The sequence below is a fragment of the Nomia melanderi genome, chromosome 2 (genome assembly GCF_051020985.1).
Source record: "Nomia melanderi isolate GNS246 chromosome 2, iyNomMela1, whole genome shotgun sequence".
Lineage (NCBI taxonomy): Eukaryota > Metazoa > Arthropoda > Insecta > Hymenoptera > Halictidae > Nomia > Nomia melanderi.
In genome coordinates, this window is record NC_135000.1 from 9,339,096 (window position 1) to 9,353,696 (window position 14,601).

Genomic DNA, 14,601 nt, shown 5'->3' on the forward strand with positions numbered 1-14,601 from the left:
AGGTACGGCATGTTAATGTGTTGGTAAAGACGGCTGCAGCCCTGCAGGGGCAACAGATTCGGTTGCGAGTAACATGGTCCTAAAGAATAATTAATAAATAATTAACGTGGAAGAATATCCTATCGAAGGTGATATGGGAATGTAGGGGAAGGTCCATACTATGATTCTAAATCGCAAATATTAATGAATCATTCGTAGTATTCATTATATTAATGAATTCGCTGCTGATTTCCTTGACGTTCTCCATTGAAAAGTCGCTTTTAGTTCATACCTTTCATCGCTGCATGGCGCCACGAGCACTGAGACGGTCTTTCCGTATCGCCACCTATCGGGAAGACAGTCAAACTTCTCGTCAAATAGTATCATGCTTTCTTCGCTAGATGGCGCGACAAATTGCCAAGGGTCCCCTGTATTACTTATCCAGCAGTTTCGGCGTTATGCCGATAGATGGCCCCACCTTGCAGTAAAGAACCTCATACTATTTAGCAAGGAGTTTTCGAGGTTTTTGCAATAGATGGCGCCACTGAATGTAATAAATTCCTTGGGCATTTGGCAAGAAGTTTCAGCATTCTTGCGATAGATGGCGCCACATTGTTTCTCACAATCTTCTGCTATTTAATCATCAGTTTCAGTAATCGTACTATAGATGGCGGTACCATTTTGAAGAGGGTTGGCTAATTTGTGTGTGGAATTATTATGAATGAAATATATGGTTAATATATTACCATACTAATTATTATATCAATTTTAATTTTTCTTGAATTAACTGTTTAGCATTGTGTCTTGATTTAGCAACGGACATTATTCAAGTGAGGAATTGTTGTTAACAACATGCATTGAATATTTAAAATTTACAATTGAACAATGTACAGATGATAGATGGTTGGCCACCTAGCGTAGAAAAATGGCACTATTTGATTAGTAGTTTCACTATTCTGCCAATAGATGGCACAGTTGGTTTTTATAGGACGCCATTATCTTACTAAGCGTCAGTCTGCTACCAACTGTCCAACTAGTTTATTCACTATCGTCAACATTGGTGGTTATAAAGGATGTGTGCCTAAATATCGTTCACGAGTCCACTAGTTCCAGGGGAATTTTCTCCGTTGTCGGTATTTCAGTACACTATCCGAGGAGTACTATATTATAGCAAATATGTATAGTTCACGCGCAGTATCCTAAGCCTGTGTGGCTTTACAGAGTTTATTGGCAGCATCGTCAAAAGTGTAAGATGGCGACAAAAGAAGTAAACTTACAAAACGGTGTTCCGTTAAAATACATTTGTGCGTTTGTCAGCTGTTGAATACCGGCGGTGTGCAGCTAAGATTGATAATTTACATGGTATCGGTGGTGAATCATTGGTAATCGGTGTGTGTCCCTCGTAAAATCGCGCCAGGAACTTTCGGCGTGCTCGTAGGCTTAAAATGTCAGTAACTGCCTCGAAACCATGCCACGAGGAAGAGATTTCGAAGCTGACAGAGGAGGACGATTGGAAAATACAGCTGGCGTTTTGCAAGCCACGTCATACAGCGACGATCGAGGGCGTCAACTGTATCACGCAGACATGGAGAATGAAAGAGCGGGTTTGTTTCTTCTGTTTTTCTAATCTGACGATTGTACTCCGGAGAATTGCGTGTTTGACTGGGCACGATGATTTCGTGGATTGTTTTCAGATGAAAACTGTTAGCGTGGCTCTGGTTTTGTGCTTGAACGTCGGCGTTGACCCTCCGGACATCGTCAAGACGCAACCGTGCGCCCGTCTCGAATGCTGGATAGGTATTTATTCTACTTTATTTACATCACGCATTTACCGCTGCCATTGCCATTATGTAATGAAACTTTAAGGTTATGCATGCTTGTGACAACAGTTCCTACATAATTGCCATTTCTGCTGGTCACTGCTAGGTGGCGCTGTAATTATATTAATTAAGATTTTTACATGGTACTCTGCTATTTCTGTTTTCTTTTATTCGAGTATAGAATTAGTTGGCGATATACTTTGAATATTCGTGTGACAATTCTGTTGTCGCAGGTGTATAATGTAAGCCGAGTATGTAGCTTGTACGGATATGCGTGAAGTTTATATACGGAGGCTTTTATTTTATTACTGTAGAAATCAATAAGAATGGAAATAGTTTCTTTAGACATTGATTTTTTGGAATATTTGAAGGAAAGACATGTGTTGTATTAATCTTACAGATCCTTTATCAGTGAGTCCACAAAAAGCTTTGGAAACTATAGGTTCTAATTTACAAAAGCAGTACGAACGATGGCAGCCAAGAGCTCGTTACAAACAAAGTTTGGATCCCACTGTGGAAGACGTTAAGAAGTTGTGCACTTCTTTGAGGAGAAACGCGAAGGAGGAAAGAGTATTGTTTCATTATAATGGTCATGGTGTTCCTAAACCCACCAGTAATGGTGAAATATGGGTATTTAATAGGGTTAATGTCAAGTTTCTTTAACTAATAATACTAATGATACAACAAGAACACTTTTAACATGAAATTATCTTTACAGACGTATACACAATACATTCCTTTGTCTGTATATGACTTACAGACATGGATGGGAGCTCCTAGTATCTATGTATATGATTGTTCTAATGCAGGTATTATAGTAGAATCTTTCCAACAATTTGCTGAACAGCATGAGAAGGAATACGAGGTAAAAGTTTTCCACGCATTTTATGCAAAAGTGGAATCTGTTTGTGAATATATTAGAAACATTACTTTATAGATGGAAAAACAAGCCTTACAGCAAAATCGTGCAACAGGAGTTACCACGTATGGAGGCACGACAGTACCGTCTTACAAAAACTGCATTCAATTGGCAGCATGTGCAGCTAATCAGATTTTACCTATGAATCCAGATTTACCTGCTGACATATTTACTTCATGCCTTACCACTCCAATAAAAATTGCATTGCGATGGTGAGCAGAAAGAAAAAGTTATTGAAAATAATTGATACTTTATCCAAAAACAAAAACTGAGTTCCTTTTTTCTGTTTGTATAGGTTTGTAATGCAAAATACGTCGAAATTGGTACCAAAAATATCATTAGACTTAATCGACAAGTAAGTAAAATTTTCTTTTTGGAAGGAGGTCTATATTACTTCCTAGGTTAAGAATCTTCCATGGAACATTTCATTGAAAACATTACAAATCATGGTAAACAAATTTCAGAATTCCAGGACAGTTGACCGACAGAAGAACAATGTTAGGAGAACTTAATTGGATATTCACAGCAATCACAGACACAATAGCATGGAACACTTTGCCAAGAGGTAATTCAATGCTACTCCCCACTCTTTAATTAAACATATAACAAGAACTGCTACAAAATAAACATATTTCATTTCCAGATTTATTCCAGAGGTTATTTAGACAAGATTTATTAGTTGCTAGTTTATTTAGAAATTTTTTACTCGCCGAAAGAATACTTCGATCGTACGATTGTACACCGGTCTCTTGTCCGAAATTGCCACCCACCTTTCAGGTAAATACTGGTGTAAATATCTCACAATTATCAATTATCTCTAACTGTTACTTCATCATTAATTCATGTCTTCTATGAATTTAGCATCCTATGTGGCAAGCATGGGACTTGGCACTTGATCTCTGCTTAGCACAATTACCATCTATTTTAGAGAATGAAGATCAGTTTGTGCACTCTCCTTTCTTTGAAGAACAACTGACAGCGTTCCAAGTATGGCTTACGTTAGGTTCGAAAAATCGCAATCCACCGGAACAGCTTCCTATAGTACTTCAAGTATTGTTAAGTCAAGTTCACCGGCTAAGAGCATTAGAATTATTAGGACGTTTCCTTGACCTTGGCCCGTGGGCGGTAAATCTGGCTCTTAGCGTAGGCATTTTTCCATACGTTCTGAAATTACTTCAGAGCAACGCTAGGGAATTACGTCCACTACTTGTTTTCATTTGGGCGAAAATTCTTGCAGTTGATAGTGTAAGTTTCAATGCTAGGCACTTGAAATTAATTACAATCTCGCACGACAACCTTAATTAATATGTTTTGTATATTTGCAGACCTGTCAAGCAGATCTTGTACGAGATGGAGGGCACAAGTATTTTTTATCTGTTCTTCAAGACACTTCAGTTCCGGTATTGTTGTATTTCATTCTATGCATCAAGAAGATCTTAAACGTTACAATGTTTCAAATGATTCTGTATTGTATTTCAGAGCGAGTACAGAACGTTGGCAGCATTTGTCTTGGCTAGTATCGTGAATGATTATCGACAAGGTCAAGTAGCAGCTAATCATGGGAGCCTCGTTTCAATTTGCCTGGAACAACTTGGAGATTCAAATCCTTTATTACGTCAATGGCTGTGTTTATGTCTTGCGAGGCTTTGGCATAATTATGACAAGGCGAGGTGGTGTGGTGTTCGTGATATCGCACACGAGAAATTATTCACGTTATTAAGAGATTCAGTTCCTGAGGTATAAAAAGCGCCTGATTTTATATATCCAATTTGCGTCATCGCTTTATTAAAATGACAGTAACAACGTATTCTAAAATTATATAGGTTCGAGCAGCTAGCGTTTACGCTTTGGGCACATTCATAAATAGCGTTACGACACGAAGCGAACATGCGAATAACATTGATCAAATTATTGCTATAACACTGATTAATACCGTGTCCCATGACATGTGCCCTTTAGTTAGAAAAGTATGTAAGTTTGTTATGCAATACAGTATAATTACAACGATGAAGCGAGTCGCTCGAATGCAACGGCAATGTCAATTTATTTCCAGGAATTAGTAGTAGCGCTTCAATGGATGGTTTTACACTTTGAAAATTCCTTCGTCACTTTAGCTTTGGCTGAGGAGAACAGTCGCAAAGATCTTGTCGTGGAAACGTTTTCGCCGTTTAGCGGAATGCGACGCATTAGTTCCAGAGATAGATTAAAAATGCTTTCCCCTAACAACACGTACAGTATAGACAGTACGGACGGGTTTGGGCAAGATCGTATTAAGAGAGTATCCTCTTCGTCGTCTATAAGTAGTTTAGGTAAGTGGCAGAGAGTCGTCGTGCTCGATTAATTACTAGCTTTCTGTTGGATTGTGGATAACGAGTCCTTATACTGTTTCATTCGTGTGCCAGGAAATAATTGGGAGTTCGTGAGGAAACCTTGCGAGTCACTTGGTAATAATGATTGGAAATTCCATTGCATGTTCGTACATAGTTCATCCTTCATTTATAGATTTTGTAATTCTTTATTTTTTTAGCTAATGTTTACTTCATTGGCTTTATTATCTAGAAAACACATTTTACCATAAAGTTCAGATACGTTTAACGTGCAGCGAAGAAACTTGTTACATGCGAATTATTATTTGTTGGTTTTAGGGCACAGCTCGCTTGGGAATTTACCGAGTCTTTCCTATGGTAGTGTATATATGAAACTATGGCACGGACTATGCAACCTCGATAACGATCCTCACCCTGCAGTTGCCACAATGTCTCAGAAAGTGACTAATCATATTCGAAATCAGGTAACAATGATGATAAAATGTATAATTACTTTTATTATTTTATTGTCTCTCACAGTTCTACAAGTGTAACGTTTCTTGTCACAGGTGAAAGAATCCTCCACGCCCAAGGAAGGGATTGAAACGAAAACGTCTTCATCGTTGTCTCTTCCACCGTCTCCATCGAATCGCACCACTTACTTCATGTTAGTTGTTAATCACTACTTCAATTAAAATCCCATACCGTGCTCGATACTTTCATTTAGCTTATCTCTATTCAATTGAACAGCAGCAAAGGTGAATCACCGCCTACGGTGAATTCTGGATCAGATCTATTGCGATCGTCCAGGATATTGTCGCATACCACTCGATCCAGAAAACCAATTCCTAATACGGTCAGAAAAAGAATGTCATTATTGAGAAATGCATGCGACGTGAATTACTTCTTGCACTCTCATGTTATTCCTTTTAGATATCAGAAGAGGCTGACGAAGTTGTTGGGATCAAAACACCATTGACAACTTCGCAGTTCGTCGAATGGAGTTGCGCTCAGTTCGCTCAGCCAGTTAGTTTAGAAAATGAAACTGAGTCGATGAACGACATGGAGAGCAGAGCTCACTATGAGAGGGAATGGAGGCAAGTCTAACTGCAACGATCGGACCGAGTCTTTTTGTTTCATAGAAAATATTACTGTATTATTCTTTCAGATACCTGAGGAATAAAAGGCACAGGCATGAGGCTAAAGAGGAACAATTACGAGCGGTACAAAGTAGGGTAGAGTCACAAGTATTCCATGCAAGATGTCCACATTCTCCAGAAGTTTTAACATTTCATCCCTTCGAACCTCACTTGGCTGTAGCATTGAAAGATTTCTTTGGGTATTTGTATTACTGTTTTAAAGTAACGTCATTGCTTCGTTAAAGAACAAAGCTTCATGAAATATAATTGTTTCTTACAGAGTATGGGACTATCAAACCGGTTCGAAGTTATTGACTTACTGCGCAAGTCGTGGGAATAAAGTGTCACGTATTACAGCTCTCGAGTTTATCAACGCCCACGACGTCAGTTTGCTGATGACCGGTTCCGACGATGGTTCTGTTCGAGTCTGGAAAAACTATAGTAGCGTTTTAAGTCGTGATCCGATTCTACTCACCGCTTGGCAAGCATTAGCTGATATACAACCAGCAACGAAAACCACAACCGGTGCGTAGACGTTTTGATTCGAAGTTCTATTCGCTTTGTAACTTGATGCATTAATTAAAATTGTTTGCAGCAACAGCTGGTTTAGTTACCAAATGGGAACAGAAGTCCCTTACTTTAGCTGTGACCGGTGACGTTCGCATCGTTAGGCTCTGGGATGCGGAGAGCGAATTAAAGAAGCAAGACATACCCATAGGTGCTGATTGTTGTGCTACATGCATTGATGTTGATGGAGTAGGTCAGTCATTCATATATGTTTATACGTAGATGTCAATAGTATTATTAATATATTCAGAAGTGACTGTAGGCTGAGAGCTGTGTAGGAAGTTGTTCCCAACGTTTCGCCATCATTGCAGCTGGGTTCGTCAAGGGTTAATGACACGCCAGTATCAGTGTGATCTTTTAATTGGTCAATTATATAGTCTACTGTCTTTATATAGGTACCTAGTTTATGTTTCGGATCACTAGCCATCAGTAGTTCTTAATTGTTCAACTGACAAAGTCTTTATGTAGGCAGCTAGCTCATTTTCCGGATCAGTAGTCACCAGTAGTTTAATTGGTCAGCAATAATTATATAGTCTTTACCGATGAAGGCAGTTGCAACAATTTCCTACATAGCTCTCATCGGAAAGCCACTTTTGAATATGATATTCCAGACCATGGAAGCATTGAAGTGTTATTAATCTAGTGTTATTAATATTCATATGTATTTAGGTGCAATGATGGCAGTGGGATGCGGCGATGGTTCTGTTCGATTGTTCGACAGAAGATTACCTCCATTAGAGTCGAGAGTTATGATCTGGAGGGAGCACACAGCATGGGTGTTGGGCACGTCTCTGAGAAGATCCGAGAGATCAGCGCCGCAACTCTTCACTGGATCATCTTCAGGCGATATTAGAATATTTGATCTTAGAAAAAATTCCTCTGTAAGCACTGTACAAATAACGCAAGGTATTACTGCGTTGGCACCTCACGAAGTTGCCGATATTTTTGCTTGGTAAGTTCCAATAGCTTTAAGGCGACATAGATTTTCGTTAGAACCTGCTAAATATTAATTTTTCTGTTTATTTCAGCGGGTCGACGAATCATTGTATAAGTGTATATAATACAATGGGTCAACACTTGAATACCATAAAATTCCATGAGGGATTCATGGCTACACGTATTAGTCCAGTAAGTTGTTTAAGCTTCCATCCTAATCGCGTAGTTCTAGCAGCTGGATGCGTAGATAACACTATTACAGCCTATGCATCTGAATCACGCAGATGACTAATAGAGATGGAATTGTTATAAAATTATTTTCATAAATACTTACACATCTACAGTACTTGATATTTTTAACAGTGTTAGTCGTTAAGGGAGGCACCGGGGACACACGATATCAATGACTATTCTAACATCGAATGTTTACATCTCTTCTCTTTCATGTGTTCACATTTTGTTCATATTCGAGGAAAGCTAGTTTTCGGGAATCATTCGTTCACAGGATAAATTAATGATTCGTTTGAAAGGGGAACCAATGAAATAGCCAGTCTCTCGAGACGACCAAAGAAAGAAACCGTGTGTCCCCATGCATATATAGGCAATGGAACTGTTCGAGAAGTTCGATCAGGTTTTGGTGGTGTTAAGAAACAATGCATAATATATGGAAATGTGATGCAACGAAAGAAATACTAGTATACGTACGAGTGTATTTAATATCTAATGAAGTTTGATCGTACGCAAGGGTGTAACTAATTATTGTGCCATGCAAGATTGGTTTCAATGAATTCAAGAATAATTTGCATAATTATTGCCGTGTAACAACGATATAGAATTGAATTTCTTTCATCAAAGTTGTATGGATACACTTTCTTTCTCTGATTCTGAATTTTTCTTCCGTAACTTCATCTCGACTAGACATACAAAAGAAGAATTATTTAAGGAAAGTTGAAAGATTGATTTGATCAATGATTTACATCGTGGCAAGTACAATGTAATTGATCGAAGGGAAAGATAACTGAAGGACAATATATTTAAGTAACGTAACTCTACTGTTTTAGCTTACGACTTAGTGCAATAATAATAATCATAGAATTAACGCGACGGTGATTCCCCGTGGAACCGTCAAAAATGTGGCAACAATGAGTACGAACGCTAACGAACAATTTTTATCATAGAGCCTGCCTAATATCAGCCTTCACTTTTAATTTTCATCGTAACGAGACGTTGCTTTGTAATTTTAAACGAACGAAACTGATTTCTGTACATAAAAGGACATATATTTGACAATTTAATAATTACCATCAATGGCATTTTTTTTTGTTTGAGAGGTATTATATCCGTAAGTGACAATACTTGATAAGTTGTTTTGCACGAGTCGTTGTAATATTGTACCATATTGAACTGCGAGGAGTTCGAGGCAGGGGATTAACTCGATAATAGATAATTGCAAACGAATGACTATAACGTGATTATGTTCATATATAATTGAATCGCTCGATTGTTTCGAAGATACTTGAAGAGAATCCGAGTACGTGCATATTTCTACTGTAATCGTCTAACATTATCCTAACGTTATTTTTAAAGAGTATCGACACATGAATATATATATATATATATATATTTAATATATAATATAATTATTCATTAAATTGGCAACATGTAAATATATATAAAGTATCAAGCGAAACATTAGAGAATGAAAGAGATTATATACACGCAAACGAATAAATGAATCTTCTTGTATTATGCATTAGTTTTGTTATATCGAGGTTCAGAGGTGCGACGAAATAGCTTATTACGCTCAGAGGGAATAAGAGAACGTTCCAAATCTGTAGATACGTGCGAAGAGGTATTCCAAAAAGCGAGTTGAACGATAGCATAGGCGAATAACTCGTTACAATGAAGTAACTTAACAATTATCGATATTAATGAAGCTTGTACAAAACCATATAGCAGAAATTAGAATTGTAATCGCGAGAACCAATGTTCGACCGGAAACTGAAGCGAGGAAGTTTCTTTTTGATGTACATAAACGATTCGAAACGAAATGATTAAGCTTAGAAAGATATTGATTATTTTCTCGGATAGTGTAATATACGTAGTTTAAACATTGAATTCGATGTAAGCGTATGGTATTACTATTACTATACTATATATATATATAGTATATATATAGTATTTTTATCGATGCATGTCTTAATGAACTTTTGGAGCATCTAATCCCAAGCAGCTTGCTGAAACCTATTAGTGATTAATCTGCGTCGAATGTACTTAAACGTGAGAATCAGCATTGACCGTTGAAACATATGTAATACAAGCTTAGAATTAATTTCTGTATATACTTAATTATATAGAAGTAAAAAAAGGAAAAAAACTGTCTTCATTGCTCATGTTATAAACGGTAATCAGCGAGATTAATGAGAAATTTGGGAAAACAGGCGAGACACCCGACCGTATTATTTTCCACTGTGTATCCGTCATTGTATATGATCGTCTCAGAATAAATATCGTATAATCGTGTTATTTGATATACAATATTGAATAACAGATCACGCAAGTGGCCGGGACGTTTTATAAAGCGAAAAACGATAAGATCGCAGGAAAATTCTGGAAGTAAACGCAAATATTATTCGAACGGCGCGCGCTTTGCCTTTCTTTTTTTCCCGCCGTGACCACCCGTCCCCGCCCCTATTTACCGACCGCAAATACACAGATAAATCTCTCGCAGGTGTTTGCTCGCGAACGACGGGCTTCCCGTAATGTTTGCGTCGTTAATCAACGATACAGCCACTCCTGACCATTCAAGTTGGCTTATAAATAAATTTAAATCAATTTTAGTCATCAATTAAACATTCGACTTATACAATAGATCAGACACGCTTTTTATTTTCATATTCCATTTGTCTCAAACAAAGTATCACAACGTGAAACATATACAAATCAAGCACACTTTTTACTTTCATATTCCATTCATTTCAAAGTGTCAACAAACATATCACTTCTCAATTAAAAAATAGAAAAAGTTCAGAAATAACCTAGTCTATTCAAACATTCAGTTATCTAAGGTTAATACACACTTCTAACCTCTTCAAAAAATTACTCACTTATCCACAAATCACCCTTTCCCCTAATTAGACTCTCCCACATTTTTCCACAGAATATTCTCCGTCGACAAAATAAAACAAACAAAAATAAATCAATGAATTCAATATTTCGCGGTTAGGAGTGCCCGAGTGAAGCGCGCGTGCGCCAGCCAGTCGCGTCGCGCGGACAGAGAGCCAGGCGCAGTCGCAGTGGCAGTCGTCGCTCGGAACTCGGTCGTGTCGGGTCGGTTCGAGTCGTGCGTTCGGTGGGTAGGTCCGCGACTAATGGGCAAGCGTGCCTCAGTCCACTCCGAACCGTTCGCCGGGACGGTACGGTCTAGCCTCTGATTCCTTGTACTGCGACTGTTCGGTGTTCGATCTGCGCGCGGCTACCCGGATCATTCCTCAGCAAGTCGATTCGCAGAGTTACGACAGTAACTGCCAGTGACGATGGACCGGTCTTCGAAAATAATGCTGCGGAAGATTATCATAGACTTCGTCTGCCTGTTCGTTGGTAAGTGACACAAACCGTCTTCTTTTTAAACACGCGTCGCGCAGCTGTAGAGATTCAGCGAGCGTTTCTCGGATTCTCACCGAGGCCAGTGTGCCGCGCGAATGCTGCCGAGATTCCTTGGCACTGTTGGCAGAAAAACGGACGGCGATCGCGTTGCATCTAGCGGCTGTCACACTGACAGCTGAGGCGCCGCACGCGACACGTCCGATTCCAACGAGCTAACCTTTAAATTGGCAGGTGTTTGCTCTGGGAATCAAATTACCTCGTTGACTCGTCGTGCCGTTTGCACGTCGACGTCGTCGTTGACACTGTCACCGTTGCCACCGTTATCGTGATTGATTAAGAGATGTATGGAATGTCAGTTTGAGTACTGAATTTTTGGAATATTGTTTGCTGATAATTACAGGCGATTTTGGGTGGTGTAATTATGTGGATACAAATTGTGACAGTTTAGCTTTGTAGCTGTAATTTTCGTGATATATAGAAGTACAGTTTACTAGAGTTCATGGAATGAAATGTAGAATGAAGTAAATCTAGTGTTAATCTCTTCTAGATTAATTTAACAATGTTGTTTGTTACTCGAGAAAATTCTCTTGCGTTTCTTCCAAATTGTTCATAGTTAACATTACACGAAAATTAACAGCATAGTAAAATATTAATAACGAAAGTAAATAGCACGCCAAGGGGTTAATCAACCCCTAATTAACCCTATATTATAACATAATTGACACGTAATCCCAGTGAAAATTATAACGTTGAAATATTGTAACATTGAAACTATATATGCTCAAGTTCATTTTTGCTATTATCAATCTATCTTCAAATGAAATTCTCAGTTGAACTAGAAAATAGTACGTCAAGGGATGAATTAACCCCTAATTAATCCCCTATTATATTACGATTGACACGTAATCCCTATAAAACTTATAACATTGAAATATTGTAAAATTGAAACAATATATTTTCAAGATCATTTTTGCTATTATCTTGAAATGAAATTCACCCTTGAACTAGAACAAAAAATTCTCTTGCATTTCTTCCAAATCGTCCATAGTAAAATATTACACGAGAATTAACACCATAGTAAAATATTACACCAAAATTAACACTATAGTGAAATATTAGTAACAAAAGTAGTACACCAAGCGGTTAATATATTTTCAAGACCATTTTTGCCATTATCAATCTATCTCCAAATGAAATTCGAACTCGTTAGAAACAGAAACAAAGTAGAAAATTTCCCTGCATTAAATTGTCCACAGTAAAAAATTGCAAAAGCATAGTAGCAAAAATAAATAGTACACGAAGGGGTTAACTCGATCGTCCTCCGCGTGACTCGTTTTCGGCCGCTACCGTCGTGGCACTCTGCGAATCGAATTTTCGTTCTCGAAGCGAGTCGATGCGGTTTCTCGTTTCAGATGCGTTTACCGCCGTAACCGGGACTATCTTTAGAGGTTCGTCGCACCGTCGGAACCACTTCGAGATTTTACGGAATTATTTGACGGTCGAATAGTCTGCGAAACAAATTTGATTGTTTCGTTGTCCGTGTTCGAGAAAAGGTTCCGAGGTGATATCGGGATTTCGTGGTTTTAGGTAAATACACACACGTGTCTCGGACGTGTTCGTGCACGTGTGTGCGCGATTAGCGAGAGAATGAATGAAAGTTTGTTTTGGTAGGTAAACAGGTAAAAATAGCGGCGCCTTTTAGCTCGATCGATTTAATCCGAGAAGTGGTGACACGGTTTCGTTGACGGACTATCTGGCGCGCTCGTCCGGTGTTCTTTACACTTTGAACTGGGAAGGAACCATTGTTTCTTTGGTTCTCTTGCCGCGAGATCGACGGGAATAATTAACACCCTTGGTAGCAGGGAAATTGGTTTAAGATTTTTTTGAAATATTTGGAGAATGTTTGTTAAGCTACAGTTTTTAATTTGAATGTTTACTTCAGAGAATTACGATTGATAATAGAAAAATAATATTTCATTTGAATTGAAAGGGATCAGATAACATTATTATTTGTTGAATTCTAGTAGCACAAAGATATTGATGTAAGATCTTTCTCAAACATTCGACAAATATCTGTTAAGCCATACGTTGGCTAAGTGTTAACACTAGATCTGTAAATAATCCATATTACAATTCTCATTATAATTCTCTGCTCTTAACACACCAATTTCCTTCTAACACCTACATCAACAAACACGTAGTCTTCCAGGAGCGACAGAACAAAGCGTAAAATCAACGTGCGTAAATCTAGCGTTAATTGCAGATACGGTACATGGAATTTTTATCGCTGCAGGAAGGTCGGTCGAGGAATTTTCCTTGTTTCGATAATTCCGCAAGCTGTGACCTCAAATATAACGTTCCCCTAACAGTTTCCTTGTTATCGAAGGAAAAGCTTTCGTTTGTAATCGAAGAACGTATCGGATGATCGAGATCGCGAGGGATTCGAGGAAAAATGATCGTAGACAACAGAACGCCGAGACAATGGCGCCGTTCGCGAAAGAGGAACGAGTCGCCGGGGAATCTGGGTCCGCGGGGTACAGACGAAAAGCCGATAGCGTGAAATTTAGTGTTATTCTCGCTGGGAACTGGGTCGAGGGCGTTCCTGCTTTTGTTGGGAGTTACAGGTGTCCAAGGTGTCACAGGTGTCGCGCGTCTAGACCGTTCGCTAGTCACCGTTTATTTTTGAATGGTCGAGCGTGGTAATCTCCGTGTAAACAACATTGACTCGGTTCCCTGTTCTTCGAATTCCTTTAACCTTTTGGCTTACGCGGGTTTAGCTTCGGAGCTACCTCTGTGGCAAGCTTCGACGCAATTTGTGTATTATAAATGTATTGCTTTGGAACTGATAGAATTTTCTATGTTACATTAGTCTATGATATGTATAGCTATAAATAATAGAGAAAGAATTGAGCAGCTATAGTGGACGTATCGTTGAAAAAATATAGTAGCTAAAAGGTTAGCATTTTAGCTACCTCTGTGCAAGCTTTGACGCAATTTGTGTATCATAAATGTATTACTTTGGGACTGATGGGATTTTCTATTGTGGAACTATGTTAGATTAGTCTGTTATGTGTATAGTTATAGATAACACAGAATTTTAGCTACCTGTGTGGCAAGCTTTGTCGCAGTTTGTATCATGAATGGATTGCTTTGACTGATAGGATTTTCTATCGTGGAACTATGTTAGATTAGTCTATGATGTGTATAGTTGTAGATAATACAGAAAGAATTGAGTGATGTATCGTTAAAAAGCTAGTAGCTAAAAGATTAGCATTTTAGCTACCTCTGTGGCAAGATTTGACGCAGTTTGTGTATCATAAATGTATTGC

The 14,601-nt window shown here is 38.4% G+C and overlaps 2 protein-coding genes across 8 annotated transcripts in view; both read left to right on the top strand.

Annotated features, from left to right (window-relative positions):
• Positions 1-1,122: 1,122 nt before the first annotated feature.
• Positions 1,123-10,069, top strand: raptor (regulatory associated protein of MTOR complex 1). 6 transcript variants are annotated; one of them, XM_031973914.2, is made up of 23 exons: positions 1,123-1,583; positions 1,674-1,776; positions 2,200-2,441; positions 2,518-2,664; positions 2,737-2,930; positions 3,014-3,073; positions 3,183-3,283; positions 3,362-3,495; positions 3,580-3,963; positions 4,044-4,118; positions 4,198-4,455; positions 4,542-4,685; positions 4,772-5,027; positions 5,121-5,162; positions 5,364-5,509; positions 5,594-5,691; positions 5,778-5,880; positions 5,958-6,121; positions 6,193-6,363; positions 6,444-6,688; positions 6,759-6,923; positions 7,400-7,682; positions 7,759-10,069. In XM_031973914.2, exons 1-23 carry the CDS (start codon positions 1,425-1,427, stop codon positions 7,952-7,954), a joined length of 3,870 nt encoding a protein of 1,289 aa, XP_031829774.1. In that variant the 5' UTR covers positions 1,123-1,424; the 3' UTR covers positions 7,955-10,069. The 6 variants fall into 6 exon arrangements, with proteins under 6 accessions (XP_031829774.1, XP_031829773.1, XP_031829775.1 ...); XM_031973913.2 differs by having other exon boundaries at positions 1,124-1,583; positions 5,775-5,880; XM_031973915.2 differs by having other exon boundaries at positions 1,124-1,583; positions 5,775-5,880; positions 6,765-6,923.
• Positions 10,070-10,978: 909 nt separating this feature from the next.
• Positions 10,979-14,601, top strand: part of wun (wunen) — a 34,672-nt gene continuing 31,049 nt past the window's right edge. For both annotated transcript variants that reach the window (XM_031973959.2, XM_076364775.1), the window contains exon 1: positions 10,979-11,266. In XM_031973959.2, coding sequence (XP_031829819.1) covers positions 11,203-11,266 — 64 coding nt within the window. In that variant the 5' untranslated portion in view covers positions 10,979-11,202. The remainder of the gene's footprint in view (positions 11,267-14,601) is intronic.

What these genes read in the sequence shown, in the direction of transcription:
- raptor (XM_031973913.2), top strand. Translation starts at nt 1,425, where the DNA reads ATGTCAGTAACTGCCTCGAAACCATGCCACGAGGAAGAGATTTCGAAG. An exon ending in AATTGCCACCCACCTTTCAG is followed by an intron (nt 3,496 to 3,579) that starts GTAAATACTGGT and finishes CTATGAATTTAG; the next exon opens with CATCCTATGTGGCAAGCATG. An exon ending in AGCAACGAAAACCACAACCG is followed by an intron (nt 6,689 to 6,758) that starts GTGCGTAGACGT and finishes AATTGTTTGCAG; the next exon opens with CAACAGCTGGTTTAGTTACC.